The 16,951-nt window shown below is 51.2% G+C and overlaps 2 protein-coding genes across 4 annotated transcripts in view; one reads left to right on the top strand and one right to left on the bottom strand.

Moving 5' to 3' along the window:
* Strn4 (striatin 4) overlaps positions 1 to 10,304 on the bottom strand; it is a 25,327-nt gene extending 15,023 nt beyond the window's left edge. For both annotated transcript variants that reach the window (XM_057762257.1, XM_057762256.1), the window contains exons 1-5: positions 9,993 to 10,304; positions 4,032 to 4,135; positions 3,539 to 3,612; positions 2,353 to 2,431; positions 157 to 354 (exon numbers count right to left, since the gene is read on the bottom strand). In XM_057762257.1, the coding sequence (XP_057618240.1) occupies positions 157 to 354; positions 2,353 to 2,431; positions 3,539 to 3,612; positions 4,032 to 4,135; positions 9,993 to 10,274 (737 nt within the window). In that variant the 5' untranslated portion in view covers positions 10,275 to 10,304. The remainder of the gene's footprint in view (positions 1 to 156; positions 355 to 2,352; positions 2,432 to 3,538; positions 3,613 to 4,031; positions 4,136 to 9,992) is intronic.
* On the top strand, positions 9,892 to 16,951 carry Fkrp (fukutin related protein). 2 transcript variants are annotated; one of them, XM_057762260.1, is made up of 3 exons: positions 9,892 to 9,927; positions 11,491 to 11,547; positions 14,203 to 16,951. In XM_057762260.1, exon 3 carries the CDS (start codon positions 14,244 to 14,246, stop codon positions 15,726 to 15,728), a length of 1,485 nt encoding a protein of 494 aa, XP_057618243.1. In that variant the 5' UTR covers positions 9,892 to 9,927; positions 11,491 to 11,547; positions 14,203 to 14,243; the 3' UTR covers positions 15,729 to 16,951. The 2 variants fall into 2 exon arrangements, with proteins under 2 accessions (XP_057618243.1, XP_057618242.1); XM_057762259.1 differs by having other exon boundaries at positions 9,902 to 9,927; positions 11,488 to 11,547.

Raw genomic sequence — 16,951 nt, 5'->3', positions numbered from 1 at the left:
TTGGAAAAAAGACCGTGTGACAACCTAAAGGGGAAGCCTAGCAATGGTGGAGCCCACAACATAATCTAGAAGGACTGGCGGAATAGCTGGAAACAGCTGATTTACTGCTCAGCCTTACTCAAGGGGAAAGAACAACATTCCTGCTCAGGGTCTCACCTTTTGATCTGTTCCTCGATCTGTTTTACCAGCAGAGACTCGCCACCACTAAGTCCCCCAGGGCCTGGTGAAGCCCTGGGAGCCCCCTCGATAGGCTCAGTGGCCCCATTGAGTTCCACTGAACGGCCCAGAAGGGAACGCACTCGCTTGGACCGCATGTCCAAGATGGTATCTGTGTAGCCCACCTCTTCCAGGTACCTGTGGAAGCAGAGCCAGGTCAGGAAACACATGCCATGCAGAACCCAGCAGTCTTCCGAGGGGCCACCAAAGAGCAGACGGCAATTTTTCAGAAGCAAGCCCTGAGCAGCAGCCTGGCTTCTGATACTTCTCAATGGAAGCCCTGGTCCCCATGCACGCTGTTATGGCACACTGTGTCCCCGACATGTAGGGGAGAGCCCATGTGCAGGAAAAGCCAGATGTCCATTGATGGACGCTAGGCAGAAGGTGACGAAGGCAGAGAGCCACAGAAAGATGACTATGATCAGCAGCACAGCGAACATGGTGTATGTACCATGCTCCATGTGATTCCAGGCTTTATAAAAATGGAAAAAAGAGTGTGAAGGTGTGTGTATGTTTTCATCACACACAGAGACACACTTGTACTTGCTTCTGGGATGCCTAAAAGACAAACATAACTGAGCAACAGTGACCTCTGCAGGGAAGGATCCAGGACACAAGAGTACACTGTTTTTTTCTGCGGTACTGGGGATGGACCCCAGGGCCTTGAGCATGCGAGGCAAGCGCTCTACCGCTGCGCTATATCCGCAGCCTGCAAGAGAGCGCTGTGGATTGTTCTACTTACTTCTACACCTGAGCATTTATTACTTCTGCAACTTAAAAAACTGAAGCCAGCTGAGACTGGCCTAAAGGAAAAAGAAAAAGAAGAGAAAAAGATCAAAAAGTCAATCATGGGTATCTGCAGCTTCCAAAGTTAAGGGGCAATACTGCCTTGCTGCTCTGCTAGAGGCCCCTTTGGGTGCCTGTGCCCTCCTTTGCTTGTCTCATCTCTGTAATGCCTGTGTGTGGCCCAGGCTCTTATCTCCCAGGGGACAAGAGAGGTAGAGAAACCTGGCAATCTGGAAGGTGAGCTCTAGAGATGACTGCCTGGGAGCCTACTGTAGGTCCTCCTTGTATTTATTAAATGGTCTCGGTACCAGTGAATCAGGGCAAGCCAGTAGTTACACAGTACAGACACTGTGATTGGCTCTCATTATATTTGTTTCAGCCCTCTGGGGTTATTTGTGCCCACTTACGTTAGCAGTGGTTTGCAAAGACTGAGCTGAAAGCAGTCAAGGTCAGCTTCCTGAGGTCTGTCACGAGTCCTAAGCCTCACAATGGATTGGCTCTCGAGACCTTTGGCTTTCCAGAAGCGTGCCTATTACATGGTGGTGATTTCTGTGGTACTGGGGATGGACTCCAGGGCCTTCCCTGCAGTAAGGACTCAACCCTTAAGCCACACTCCACCCACAAAATTTTTAACATTACGTAACCTAGCTAATTTATATGGAGGATTTGATAATAAGTCAAAGCATTACAAAGCCTAAGAACAGTAAAAGGAGAGTCGCGGCTCTTAACACAGCACAGAGCACTCCATTCGTGACTCAGGACACCCCTCCAAGTGCTGGGGCTGATGGTGGAGATGTCAATTTGTACAGGGTCACATTTCCTCAGAAATGGGATTGTTTACTGGGACTATTTACTTCTCAAGTATCCTAAAATGCTAAAATTTTTAAAGTAACAAAAATACTGACTTGGCTGGAGGCTGATGGCCCACTGATTCTGTTTGGGGCCTCTCTCCTCTCAGGAGGCAGGACAGCTCACCTCTCAGAGGGTAAGACAATAGGGCTCACCTTCTCTGAGGTCCTGGGTTGAACCCACAGCACCCAGGTACTAATACTACTATAATTTAATTTCACTCTTTGAAAAAGAATTTTTCCCAACATTATTCTTTTAAAAGGAAATGTCAGAAAGGCATGCAGGGTCAAGTTCAGGATGTGGGAGGGTGCCCCCTGCTGCAAGCCTTCCCTCTAGTTCCCATGGGCTGATGGGTCATTCCAGATCTGTTTGGGTGGGATCCTGATAGTTCACGTCCCAGTGGGGACAGGAAAGACTGTGGATTCCTTGGGTTTATCTTCTGAGCCAAGTATGCTGTGTGTTTCGTGCCCCATCCTGTTCCATCCCTCCCCACCCACTCACTGTCGCAAAAGCTGTCGGCCCTCCTTCCACACCAATGGGCTGTTCTCCAGTGTGACCGTCTCCACAGGGCCATTGGAGACTAGAGAGAAAAGAGGAGAGCGTCTCAGTCAGGACACCGACACTTCCTGTAACCCTTCCATCCTCTCCCATCAAGTCCAAATCTACTACCATCACAGGCCTTGTCCCCACTTCCTGAGTGTGCTCCACTCACTCTCCCACTCAGCGTGACTCCTCTTTTGGAAGTTCTCCACGCTGCTAGGCTCTTGACTGGCCTCTGCCAACCATCACCACCCCCTATAATAGCAGAGCTGTGCCTCCACACGCAGGGCTGGCTGCTGTTTTCTTATGCAAGGAGTGGGCAGTCTGGCTGCACTTCCTGGAGCAGCTCTGAGCGCCTATGAGCCTGCCTTCCATGCTACAGCTCTCACCTCTCACGATGAGGTGAGGCTGGCTGAGACACCTGTTCTGTGAATTGCTCATCAGGTATCCACTGGGCATCTGTAAGGCCGTGCTACATGCCTGGGCCACACCAATCAAGAGCTTATTATCTCGGTAGGAGAAGCATGGCAATAGCTGATGACCTTTCTTAGCCCTGCAGGCAAGGCCTTTACAGAGCCCTGGACCAAGCTCCCAGCATCACCAGCACAGTCAAGCACGCTGCCCTTGCCACAGAGTCTACCTACACTGACTAAGTACTAGTGCCTCACCTGAAAACATTCTCTTACTCCCATGGGCATCTGATCCCTCCTTCCAGAAGCTTAAGCTACCAGTGCCCACAGAACAGAACCACATCTATTCTGCTCTCTGCTGTGCTCCTGTTCTGTGACAGGAAGCCAGCACATCACATATCAAATTTTGAGGGTAAATGACTGAATGACAGCCCAGTGCAAACACCAGCTCATCGATGATGGCCTTCCTACGCTTTCCACAGCATGCCACAAATAGTCTCACTCACTCTCCTAACAGGAGGAGGCGGGAGCTGCTGGAGCAGCCATAATGTCCCTGAAGACAGCAGGATGACAGACAGGTAGGGCTGAACACAGTGTCTGACTAAACCCCACTGCAACCCTATGGCCACTGCTGCATTTCATGGAGCAAAGTAAAAAAGCGCAGGCCATCTGCAACTTCTCTATGCCAAGCAGCTGCTGTGCCGGGGGTGGCCAAGGGAGGATGCAAGGGCGGGTACCTTGTTCTGACAGATCTGCCTTCTTCTCCCCCTGATTCAGGTCTGTCCCGAACTTCAGTTTATGATACTTGGCCCTAAAAGGGTAAATAACAAATGAGTAGAGAAGAGCAGACAGGGAAAGAGACTACCTCAGAAAGCCCAAGTTCCAAGGATTCCTTCATTCACACCCTGCCCCCAGACACCAGCTCTAAGACTTTCAGTTACCCTCCTCCTGAAGCCTCAGTTCCGTCCCAGAACCATGGCCAGCAACACCATCAGACTATGGCAAGAATAAGCAAGGTAGCAGCTGTTCAGAATTGGTGCACACAGTAGGTTTGCCATAGCCCCTAATGCTGCTGCTGGCATCTGAATCCCACCTACTACAAGCTGCTTCACCCACTCCTAGGGATGATGGGAAGAGGAAGGTGAAGAAATTTCCTTTGCTGGCAGGAGTGAGCTAGCAGCTTGCCACCCTCTCTGGAACAGTGACCTCTCTGGCAAGGGCAGGGCTCACCTCTCCTGCTTCAGCGCATACTCCAGCATCTTGATCCGCCGCACCAGGTCTGTCTTTAGATTCTCTTGGCCTTTCCTCTCACCCTGGAGGAAAGCCACCTGAGCCTGGGACAGAAGAGAAAGGAGGACAGCAGGGACTAAGGGTCACTGATGCTGTGTCTCCCTCCCCATTCAGGCACAGCTTCAGCCTCTCCCCCATGGATGCCAGGATTCAGTAAGAAGTGAGGTCAAGCTGAGTCTTCCTCCAGAATCTCTAGGTGTATCACTCACAAAAGAGCTCTGTCTATAATCTCACCACTCAGGAGGCTAAGGCACAGGGATTGCTATGAGTTCAAGTCCAGTGTGGGCTAAGATAAGACTTTACCTTTAAAAAAAGAAAAGAAAAAAGCTGAGGAGCCATTTTTAACCCATGAAGTTCAAACAGGGACAGCCCAGCCTGACTTGACCGTGGCCTTCTGAGGAGTTAGGTCAGGGATGTGTTGGGGGTGTTAAGCATTAACAGCCCTGAATTCCCCCCTTCCCCCATCAGCTGCTGTCCCTATGGTTGCTGGTGGAGGTGGTATCCCACTATTCCTTCAGAGCATCTGTTGCTGCGAGGCGTAGGAAGCTACTTCTGGCACTCAGGGACAAGAGTAGGAGGCTGGGCTCAGCTCCCGCTGCAATGCAGAAGCAGTTTGAAGCTTTATGCTGCCCAGGGCATGAGGAGATAGATGTGTCACAGACATGGCGTATGGTTCCTGCCACCCTCTCCTCCCTGACTGCTAGCTGGGATGCCCTAGTCAACTCCAGTCTGTCAAAAGACCATTTAGAAACATTGAGCCAAAAGCCTTTGAGGCACCACCAATCATGTTCTGGAAGCCCTTCTACCAAAGTCCAGAGCATGGGGCTCTTTCTGGCTTTCCCAGAATGGCTCCACTGTTCTAGCCCAAAGCAGCCTAAGAGCCAGGTCTGGCTCTGCCACTGATTTGCTGCAGACACTAAGTAGTTCATCGAGCCTTCCTCTTTTAAGAGAATAGAGTACCATGGCACTGTCCCTCATATGTAGCTCTAATCTGCAATGAGGGCTGCCATACCAGTCCCTGCCTTTGCCTCTCTTCATTTTTCTCTCCCTGTCCACTAATTCAAAATTCCAGCTAGTCAAAGGGACCTAATCCTTGAACCAAGACGCATCAGGGAGAAAGGCTTGGGAGGCCAGGCCCTTGTGGATGGCTGTCTTCCTGCACATCAGTTTTGAAGTGCTTCCTGGGCTCCCCCAAAAACTCACAGGCTGACCTGCCCGGTTCCTCCAGGGAATGCTCAAATGCCTATTCAAGCTGCTCATTCTCCTCAGGGCTAGCAGGGTCCTTGACCTATCTTCCCTGTCCCTGTGACCAGGCTTGCTATCCCTCACCTCCATTTTTTACCCAGAGTTAACAGAGGACTGAGGCTGATCAGAAGTTAGGTAAGGGAGCTGCAGGCAGAAAACAGACAACAGGGCAAGGCAAACTAACAGTACTCTTAAAAGTACAGCAAGGGTACACCAGAATGGGAACTAAGGTTAGTGAACAAAATGGGAGACAGTAAACATCATGGGCCACAGAGATGAACATGATGTCTACCGGAAGAGCACAGGGAGGCCACAGAAGAAAGCTATAACCAAGTGTGTACCAAAGGCATTACAGCTACAATGTGGAGAACCAAGTGTGAATTTAGCAAAGCTCAAAGAGGCACCCCAATTAAAAAAAAAAAAAAAAAAAAAACAAAACATAGAACCCTGGAACTGAGCTGAGGATGTCAATCAGAGTGCTGGCCTAGCACGCATGAAGCCCTGAATTTGATATCCAGCACCACATAAAATTGAGCATGGTAACATTAATGCTTGTAATCTCAGCAAACACATAAATCCAATAAAACCTTTTTTTTTTAAACCCAGAAGTACTGAGACTAGCTGAGTAGGAGCCTCCCCAGCACCCTCTTGGTCTGCTGTCCTCTTGCCAGTTCCTCTGGTAGAGAAGAGAGGAAGGAGAATCAGGAAGATGTGGCTGAAGTGTCTTAGATTGGTGGAATCCCACCAAAAATGGGAAATGTTGGCACCAGCCTGTCAGTCTCCTACATGAGGGCAGCAGGGGAGCTAAGAGCTAGAAGTGCCACACCTTCCAGCCACAAGGCCCCAACACCCTGAGTTCTGACTTGGGGCTGCTCCTCTAAGGCAGCATCCTCCTGGAACACAGAGCCTCTCCTGCTGCACATCTTCTCATCCTCAAGCTCCCCATTCAGTATGTGGCCTGGAGCCTATAGCTCACACAGCTCCTGACAGGGCAAGCTTTCACTGGATCCCAGAGTGCCCAAGAGGCTGAGTGGAGGAGGGAACTGCACACTTTCTCCCTGGAGCCTCATCTACTCTCTCCATTGCAAGAACAGCAGGTTCAGATCTCTCCCCAAGGACTCCCTTTTCAGAAGCACATAGCAGAATCCCACAATCAACTATGCAAGAGTACTGACAGTTCTCTGCAGTCTCCTGAATAAAGCAGTCTTTTCTGCTGGTCTAAAGTTTCTGAGGGGCCATATCCTCTGCTCCTGAGAACTCTGCTCTGAACTCTGGAGTTTCCTGGCCAGCCTTTTTCCCACCTGTGTCCTGGACATTGTATCATAAACAGCTAGGGACAGCTCCTCAGTACCAATACTGCCCCGTCATGAAGGTTCTCATGGAAGTTGCCCTTCAGAAAGTCTGAGTGCTGAATGGAAGAAAGGTGAGAAGGGATGTTGCTTGTCAGACGTGTTGATGTTCACCCATTACAAAGAATGGGACTATTCCTGTAACAGTGCAGACCTGTAGTTCCAGCACTCCAGAGGCTGAGACACAAGGATTGTGAGTTCGAGGCCATTATGGCTACAGAATAAGACCTAACTCAAAAATAAAAAGGGGCCAAATGTGGTCAGTACCAAGTGCTTTTAATTCCAGCACTCAGGAGCTAGGTGTATGTTGATCTGTGTGAGGGGGGTATTTCTGTGAGTTTAAGGCTAGCTTAATCTACATATGAAGTTCTAATACTGCCACAGCCACACAGCAAGACTCTTCCTCAAAAGTAAATACACAAATAGACAGACAAATAAATATTTAAAATAAATAAATGGAAAGAGTTGCATGAGCCAAGGATGATTCAGTGAGTAAAGATGCCAACTGCCAAGTCTGCTGCCTAAGTTCCATCTCAGAAGCCACATGGTCAAAGGAGAAAATCAACTCCTGTGATTTGTCATCTGACCTCCACAATAAACAAACTTAATTTTAAACTTAAAAATAAAATTTAACAGGTGAGGCAGAGCATGCCTTTAGTCCCAGGACTCAGAGGCAGAGGCAGGCAGATCTCTGTGAGTTCAAAGCTAGCCTGGTCTACACAGTAAGTTCCAGGAAAGCCAGAGCTACATAGTGAGACCCTATCTTGAAGCAAAACACATTCATACACCATAAACTCAGTCAGTTATCAAAGCCATAGTGTGTGTGTGTGTGTGTCTATGAATGCATGCTTATCTAGAAGCACCATTCTCTAGGCACCCTCTACCCTGTTTTTTTGAGACAGGACCTCTCATTAGCCTGGAGCTCTTAGTGGGAAAGCTAACTAGCTACTGAGTCCCAGGAACCTGCCCGTCTCCACTACCGGATTCCAAGTGTGTGTCTCCATGCCTGCCTTTTACATGGGTTCTGGAGGATCAAACTCAACTCCTTTGCTCAGCAAGTGCTTTACCAACTGAACTGTCTCTTGAGGCTTCAGAGATATTTTTGACAGGGTTGGAAAGGTGGAAACAATCCTAAACATCCATTGACAAGGGTCAAAATAAGTAAGTGATGGTATAAATACTCAAGGGAATGCTATGCCATTATCAAAATAGAGCTCTCTGTGCAGATAGGAAAAGGAGACTTAATGTATGACTTATGGAAAGTCACAAAATGGTATAAGCACATTTCCATTCATTCTGGGCATGTACACACACACACACACACACCCTAATGTTTGACTTAATGTAACAAAAGTACAAAGTGATGATGCTCTTCATGAGTTCCACAAAACTGTGGGGACAGACACACACCTCTCATTAAGAGGTAGCACACACCTGTAATCCCAACACTTAGAATGCTGAGGCAGGAGGATGGTAAGTTTTAGTTGAGCTTGTGCTACACAGCAAGGGGACAGGGTATTTGTTATAGTGGATGCTATCAGTTGTGCCCATGTTAAGTGCCCATGTTAAGATTCAGCCCTCACTCTGCTATGATGGCTTGGGTGACCTGCTGAGGCCTCTAAGCTTCCCTGGAGACTTTCCTCACCTGTGCTGAGTAAGGGAGAGAGGAAAGATCAGCACTGCCACTCACTGCTGTGATCCGCAGTATTTGCCTTCTCAAAACCCCATTCCTCCTCCGCTTGTTTAAAAAAGAGAGGAAGAGATACCATTTCCCCTCTCAGAATGCTACAAAAATTGTGATAGCAGGTATCACAGTACTTAATACAGTGTCCAGCACATAATATGCCCTGAAAAAATAGCAGTTGCTGTCATTATTGCTGAGTGAGGTAATGACATTGGCCTGCCTACATAATGGGGTATTGAGAAGATCTGATGAAATGTGTGCTGGGAAAGAGCCTTAGTTATAGTGTTGGGCACAACATGAGGAGCACTTACATAAGGATTTCTCCCCCACCACAGCCTCAGCTACGGCTAGCTAAGGAAGGGAGAAAAGTAAGATGTTCTCTTAGTTCATCCCATGGACAAAATTCGAATCAGTCCCTTATTTGGGGCCCTACTTCAATTAGACAGGAACGAGCACTTTGCAAACACAAAAATGGTTTGCCAGAAGCCAAGTACTGACTATTTCTGCTAATAACATCCCAGCCTAAGAACCATTTGACTCCTGGTGGCCCATCCCTGAAGGACTTGAAGTGCTCACCTTTCTGATTCTTAGTTCTGAAAGACCACTATCCACAAGCAGGACCTTGTTCAAGGTCACAGAGCCCAGCCCAACTCCTATTCGGTGAACCATCACCTGGCACATTTCTTCTCCACAAACCATGAAGTCCCTTTTCAGGAGTTCGCACAAACACTTCTCTCATGGGGTTCCCCCATATGCTGCCTTCCCCCTATTCCCCATTCCTCTGTCCATTACAGGTGCTCTTGTCTTCACACTGCATATATCCAGCAGATGCCTCTCCAGTTCAGGAGAACTACCTAACATCTTCACATCTTCACACCAGAACCATCACTCTACTCCCTCCAAGCCCCCAAACTGTCGCGCCCCACTCTCAAGTTCTCCTAGAGATTCCTAGAGTAAGTCCTCTGCACTCTCCGTGAGTCCGCCCAAATGACCCCTTCCCTACATGGAACCCACACATGCCCAAAGTGTCCTTCTTGAACAAGAGGCTACATACTTCATCCTGGGACACCTCCCATAAAGCTTCCTCCCACCCTCAGAAGTCTTCACACAGTCACTTTTCAATTCCTTCAGGCCAGACACTCCCCCCAGGTACCCATCCCAGCTCTCAAGACTTTCTCTCTTCACTCCTGGCACCCAGTGGATGTCAAACATGTGTCGCGCCAAAAGGCACCTCGTCCATCCCACCCTGACAGCTAGCATCTGGTTAGGATCCGGATGCGAGGCATTTTTACTCGCCCAGACCCCATCCACTTTCTCAGCACCCTGTCCCCGAGGACCCCGACTCGCATCGCTCAGGTACCCGTAGGCTTGGGCCCGACGCTCCCACTCGCGGCTCCCTGCCGCCTCGGCCCGGCTCAACTCCTTCGGCCGGGCCGAGCCGGGCCGGCGTCCCGCCCCGAGGCCCCGGGGACCCTGCCGCCGGCCCGTTGCTGTCCCCGCCCGCCCCCTCCCGGCCGTCCCGGCGGCCATTGCTTCAAGATGGCGGCGGCGGCGGCGGGTGAGGCGAGGCCGGGCCGGGGAGGACCGGGGCGGGGGGCGCGGGAGGGCGGCGGCGGCGCTCACCTGCAGCTCGGCGCGCTCGGCCTCCCAGCGGGCCTTTTCGGCTTCGAAGCGTGCCCACTCGTGTTGGATAAAATGCAGGATCCCAGGCAGGCTGAGGGGCTCCGGACCCGCTGTGGGGCCCGGACTGCCACCACCGCCACCTCCTTTACCTACCGGGCCGGGCCCAGGAGCAGGGCTGGAGGCCGGGGCCGCCGCCGTCGGGTTGGGAGCCGTGCCCGAGCCCAAAGGGCGACAGGAGGAGGCGGCCGAGGCGACCGCGGCGGCCGCTCGCTCCTCCATCATGGAGGCCCCGGGGCCGGCCCGCGCGCCCGTTCTGCCTCGCGCCTGCGCGGACGCGCAGCTTCACACATACACACCCCCACCTCGCGCGCGCGTGCTCGACGGGCGGGCGAGGGGAGCGGAGGCGAGCACAGGGTTGGGCGCGAGCCTCGCCCACCCGGGGTCGACCCCGGTGGTGTGTACGTTCTGGGATACTGACCGGGGAGGGGGGAGGGACTGCCTCAACTTAGGCAAAGGACCTAGAGCCCCTGCAATTGTCCCCCTTGGAGGAGTGAGACAGAACAGGACTTCTTTCTTTCTGCCTTCTTTCTCCCCAATGTCAGAGCCCTAGCCCGTTCCAGATGCAAATAACACCCCCCACCACCACTTTCACTCATTAAGAGGAAAAAAATAGAGGACCTGGGGTGATTTCGGGAGTGGGATCTGTCCTAAGTCCTGACCAAGTTTGTTGTCATAGCAACCCTTTCCAACCTGGAGGCCTTTTCCAACCCTCTCCCATTTTGCATATGTGGAGCCCCAACCTACTATCTTTGCACCAGGAGGCGGTTGCTAAGGTAACCCAAGTCCCTGGTGGTTCTTCTGACCCTATCCTCATCAGTTACCATGGCAACCTCTCCTCACCTAGTGCTCAGGTAGAAAAGAACTCAGCCCCAAAGATATTCCTCTAAGAATGCCTCTGCCCCACCCCTCCCCCAGCCAACCCAGTTGGCATTACCATGGTAACCATAGCCCCTTCTTGTATGGGAGGTCCATGGACAAACCAACCAGGTGTTTTTATTTAGAGAAGCGCTGCTGTGGGACAGTTGCTATGGTTACAGGGTCTAAGCCATTTCCAGGGAGATGAGAGTGAAAGCCGTGCCCTGACTACTATAACAGGGCAATCTCCCACCTTATAGTGATCCAGAGAGATCACAAAGATAGGGGATGTTTTAGAATTATCTCCAAAGGATGTATGTGTCGAGGGAAGAGGTTGTCATGGTAACAGCTACTGTCGGTCATTTCTGCCCACCACCATGGAAGAGGGATAGTTATAGCTTACAACTGATATCTGACACACCTTCTACCCACCCACCCCACTCCTGAGACAACTGAAGTTGTGACCCAGCCTGTGGACTTCAAACAGAAAAAGAGTCCTTGACTTCTTTTGTGGGTAGGGTGAAACTGCAGCTTGTTGCATGGAGTTGGCTCATTGGTTGTTTTCTGGTTTCTCCCGCAGCAGAGATGACTCAAGGTAGAGCCACCATCCTTGATCACCCTCAGTCTGAAACCTAGGGAGGTAAGAAGTCTCCTTGATATCACGAGAATCACATAGATACTGCCCTTTCTATGTCCTTAAAGGCGTTCCTGAATAGACCTCCTTTTTTTGTACCTGGGTGAAAAGGCTCAGGCTACATCCAAGTGATACACTTACATACACTTTAAATTTTTCACTTATTTATTTATTGTTTGCATGAACATGTGTAGAGGTCAGAGGGTAGCTTGCTGGTGTTGATTCGTTCCTTCTATTGTGTGGGTCCTGGAGGTCAAATTCAGGTCAGACTTAGTGTCAGGCACTTTTACCTGCTGGGCCATCGCACCAGACTTTGTGCACTGTTTTGTCGTCGTTGTTGTTGGTGGTGGTGGTGGTTTGGGATTTTTCTGATAGTCTTATGGAGCTCAGACTGGCCTCCAACTCAAGCAGTGGCCAAGGATGACCTTGAATTTTTAATCCTCTTGCCTCCACCTCCTATGAGCTGAGATGACAACATTTAAGACCACTTCTAGCATGTAAAATGTTCAGGGGAAGCCGGGCGGTGGTGGCGCACGCCTTTAATCCCAGCACTCGGGAGGCAGAGACAGGCGGATCTCTGTGAGTTCGAGACCAGCCTGGTCTACAAGAGCTAGTTCCAGGACAGACTCCAAAACCACAGAGAAACCCTGTCTCAAAAAACCAAAAAAAAAAAAAAAAAAAAACCAAAAAAAAAAAAATGTTCAGGGGAAGAAATGGAAAGCCAATAAGGTCTTAGCTTCACTCTCCCTTCCCTGACCACTTTTCCTAGGCAAGGTCCTGTGTTACTCACTCATGCCCCCTGCTGACCTCCTACCTAAGTTGTTTTGGTTGCCTGTCTGCTCAGGCCTGCTGAACACAGAGTCTGAACACGGGCTGGGATTAGGGTTTGGGCTCAGGGCATAGTTTAGCTGGTAGAGTGTGGAAGATGGTAGCACATGCCGGTAATCCCAGCCCAGTCCTTGGTAGGTAGAGGCATCCTCAGCTCTATGCCTTGTTCAAGGTCAACCTAGCCCACATTAAGCCCCTGTCTCAAAAACAAACAGCCTGGCACAGAGTACTTGATTAAGTATCCACTTACTAAACTGACTTCATGTGCCATATTCAGCCTTTTGAGCTCTGGAAGAGATGTAGTGAAAGAGTTGGGCTATGTGATTGATTGAAAAAACAAAAACAAAAAGAACCGAGTTGGGTGGACATAGTGGCCTATAGCCCCAAGAGTTTCCTAGTTCAAAGCCAGCCTTCCGTACACAGTGAGATCCCATCTCAACAAAGCAAAACAGCTTATTAGGGTGTTTCAGTTTTTGAAATAAGGTCTCATTGTGTACACCAGGCTGGCCTCAAACTCATAGAGATCCTCTTCTTTCTGCCTCTGCAATGCCGAGATTAAAGGCGAGTGCCACTATGCCTGCTGGTTTACTGGATTGAAGCAGGATTCTCGAACTAACTTCTTGCATCAAATCCCATGTCCCTCTTCTCTGCTGTGTGACTTTGAACAAGTGACTTCACCTTTCTGTGCTTCAGTTTCCTCCCTTTATTTTTATTTAAATGTACAAGTGTTTTGCCTGTGTGCATGTTTGTGTACTAACTACATGCATGCCATGGTACCCCTGGCACTGGAGTTACAGATAGTTGTGAGCAGCCTCAATAGTGCTGGGATTCGAATTCCAGTGCTCTGGAAAAGCAGCCAGTGCTCTTCACTGCTGAACCATCTCTCCAGCCCTGATTTGTGTTTGATTCCCCCCCCCCCTTCCTTATTGTATTGGGAATGAAACATTTTTATGCAATGCAATTATGCCACTAAAAGCCACACCTCAGGGGAGCAGGCTACTTGATGATGAATTCTAGGCTAGGCTTCTATTGCTAAGCTAAGCCCCCAGCCCTCTTTAAAATAAATAAATAAATAAACAAACAAACAGGGCCTGGGGGCTGGAGAGATGGCTCAGTGGTTAAGAGCACTGGCTGTTCTTCCAGAGGTCCTGAGTTCAATTCCCAGCGACCACATGGTGGCTCACAACCATCTGTAATGAGGTCTGGCGCCCTCTTCTGCCCTGCAGATATACATGCAGACAGAATACTGTATACATAATAAATAAATAAATAAATCTTTAAAAAAAAAAACAAAACCAAAAGACAAAAACAGGGCCTGAGCCCTGGTTGTCCTGGAACTCACTATGTAGACCAGACTGGCTTTGAACTCGTGGGGATCCACCTGCCTCTGCCTGAGTGCTGGGGTAAAGGGCAGCAAGCTGCTGCTTCTTTCCTCCTCTTCCTCCTTTTGGATCTTTGTTTTGTTTCTTGAGACAGAAAGTCTCGCTGTGAAGCCCGTGCTCGCCTTGAGCTTTCCATCCTCCTGCTTTTGCTTTCTGAGGGCTGGATTACACAATTACTACAGCTTTTAAAAACGGTGATCAAATACACGTAACATCAAATGGATCATCTTAACCAGTCTTGCACACACAGCTCCGCAGTACATTTACAACTGTGTGGTGTCCCACACCTGTAGTAGACTCAACACTGGGAGGTAGCTGGGAGAGATCAGCTATCCAGGTAGGAAGTCCTGGAGGGCTAGCCCTGAGATTAGATCCAGGAAGAAGGGCTGAGGGTTTGAGGGAGGGGGCTGCTGAAAACCTGCACCAGCCTCCCTTTTTATCCTTTCTCCAGGATGTCCTGGTCGTCCCCGCTAGAGTCTGACATCGGGCCCCATGCGGCTCACCCGCTGCTGGGCTGCCCTGGCAGCCGCCATCATCCTCAACCTCTTGGTCTTCTTTTACGTGTCATGGCTACACCACCAGCCCAGAAACTCCCGGGCACGGGGCCCCCGCCGGACTCCTGCCACTGGACCCCGGGTGACCGTCTTGATTCGGGAGTTTGAGGCCTTTGACAATGCGGTGCCAGAGCTGGTGGATTCCTTCCTGCAGCAGGACCCAGCCCAGCCTGTGGTAGTGGCGACTGACACACTCCCTTACCCACCCCTGGCCTTGCCTCGCATCCCCAACGTACGCTTGGCGCTGCTCCAGCCGGCCCTGGACCGGCCAGCTGCGGCCTCGCGCCCAGAGACATACGTAGCCACCGAGTTCGTGGCCCTGGTCCCTGATGGAGTGCGGGCCGAGTCACCAACCCACCTGGAGCGTATGGTGGAGGCGCTCCGAGGGAGCAGCGCGCGCCTGGTAGCCGCCCCAGTCGCCACCGCCAACCCAGCGCGGTGCCTGGCACTGAACGTCAGCCTGCGGGAGTGGACCGCGCGCTACGGTCCAGCACCCAGCGCACCGCGCTGTGACGCCCTGGATGGCGACGCTGTGCTACTACTGCGCTCCCGCGACCTCTTCAACCTCTCGGTGCCCTTGGCGCGGCCTCTGGCCACCAGCCTCTTCTTACAGACTGCTCTACGGGGCTGGACAGTGCAGCTACTGGACTTGACCTTCGCCGCTGCGCGCCAGCCCCCTCTGGCTACGGCTCACGCGCGCTGGAAGGCAGATCGCGAGGGGCGCTCGCGGAGGGCTGCGCTGCTGCGTGCTCTGGGCATCCGCTTGGTGAGCTGGGAGGGCGGGCGGCTCGAATGGTTTGGCTGCAGCAAGGAGAGCGCACGCTGCTTCGGGACTGTAGCAGGCGACACACCTTCCTACCTGTACGAGGGCCGCTGGACACCGCCCTGCTGCCTGCGCGCACTGCGAGAGACTGCGCGCTACGTGGTGGGCGTGCTGGAGGCTGCAGGCGTGCGATACTGGCTGGAGGGCGGCTCGTTGCTGGGTGCAGCACGCCACGGTGACATTATCCCTTGGGACTACGACGTAGACCTGGGCATCTACCTGGAGGACGTGGGCAACTGCGAGCAGCTGCGGGGCGCCGAGGCTGGCTCGGTAGTGGACGAACGCGGCTTCGTGTGGGAGAAGGCAGTGGAGGGCGACTTCTTCCGAGTGCAGTTCAGTGAGAGCAACCACCTACACGTTGACCTGTGGCCCTTCTACCCCCGCAATGGGGTCATGACGAAGGACACATGGCTGGACCACCGGCAGGATGTGGAGTTCCCAGAGCACTTCCTGCAGCCGCTAGTCCCCCTGCCCTTTGCCGGCTTCATGGCGCAGGCCCCTAACAACTACCGCCGCTTTCTGGAGCTCAAGTTCGGGCCTGGCGTCATCGAGAACCCGGAGTACCCCAACCCTGCACTCTTAAGTCTGACAGGTGGCTGAAACCCTGGTGCTCGCATCTGGGGCTAGGGGAGCGGTAATTTACAGGAAGTAGTTCTCTGCCTTTGGAGGCCCTGTGGGTCTGGACAAGCTCATTTGATTGAGCGGTGAGGCTGTGCATTGGAGAGAAAAAAAAAGGTGAACTGCCCAAGGAAGACTTGAGGGAGCCCACAGGAAAAGTTCGGCTTTTGCAGGAAGCAGAACCCTGCGGAAGATTGGAGCAACATACATATTCTTGAGCCCTGAGCTGGGGTAAGTGTGGAAACCTCCTACTCCATCCCAGTAATGAAGGAAAGTGGTGGCCTTTGATGGAAAAGCCCAGGGATCAGAGCCCATCGTCAGGGCTTCACATAGTCTCTGCCCTGTTATGTTCCAAGATCCCTAGGCCCTTGTAAAGTGAGGTCCGGAGGACAGACCAGCCAGCCTCAGTCTACCACACACAACTTAGGAGGCCCTGGACCAGTTGCACAGTCTTGCTTTCCGCCCGTTTTGTGAATGCCTCCATTGGTGTCTAGAATCCGTAGGATCCTTTGCTGTAGCGTTTGCTTCCTCCACCAGAGGGCGCATCTGTCCGGCCATCATCTCTGGTTTTCTTGGCATGGCTCTGGGTGGTGGGACAGCACTGGCCACTTCCCCTCCTCCTTGAATATGGCACTTTTCTTAGAGAACTCTGCGTGATGTATCTGCTGCTTTTAGCCCCTTCGTGTACCTGGAAGACTAACAGGGCTCTGGTTTGGGATCCTGGCTGACATTTATTACCTCTTTCAGTTCTCGGCCCCTGTTTCCCCACTTGCCCTGAGGGGTGAACCTTCGCCATAGCTCATAGTTAAGGAGAGCTTACTGGGGCCCAGGCATACACACGAATGGATTCATCTTCACTCCTACTCCCTGAATTGACAGCTGCTGTTACATCCATTTTCCAGGCAGGATAACTGAGGCCAAAATGGCAGTTATTTATCCATGACCAGCTAGTTTAGGAAGTGGCCAGCCAATAGGAGACTTGAATTCAGGCCATCATTTCAAAGCCCATTTTATGTCTTGCTCTAGAAATAGTACCGTGGGTCCTTGCAGTAGTCGTGTCATTTAACAGGTTAAAAATAATAACTTTCCTTATTTAATTATACATGTAAATTATGTTCAGACCACTACGACCAACTGTATATTGTTAAATAATGTTTAATTTATATTACTTTAAAATTAAAATAAAAGATGAATAGAGCCTTTCA

This window comes from Chionomys nivalis, chromosome 2 (genome assembly GCF_950005125.1).
Source record: "Chionomys nivalis chromosome 2, mChiNiv1.1, whole genome shotgun sequence".
NCBI lineage: Eukaryota > Metazoa > Chordata > Mammalia > Rodentia > Cricetidae > Chionomys > Chionomys nivalis.
Note: the sequence above shows the minus strand (reverse complement) of the source record. Positions and strands in the feature narration are given on the sequence as shown.

Coding starts and splice junctions, on each gene's coding strand:
- Fkrp (XM_057762260.1), top strand. CDS start 14,244: ATGCGGCTCACCCGCTGCTGGGCTGCCCTGGCAGCCGCCATCATCCTC.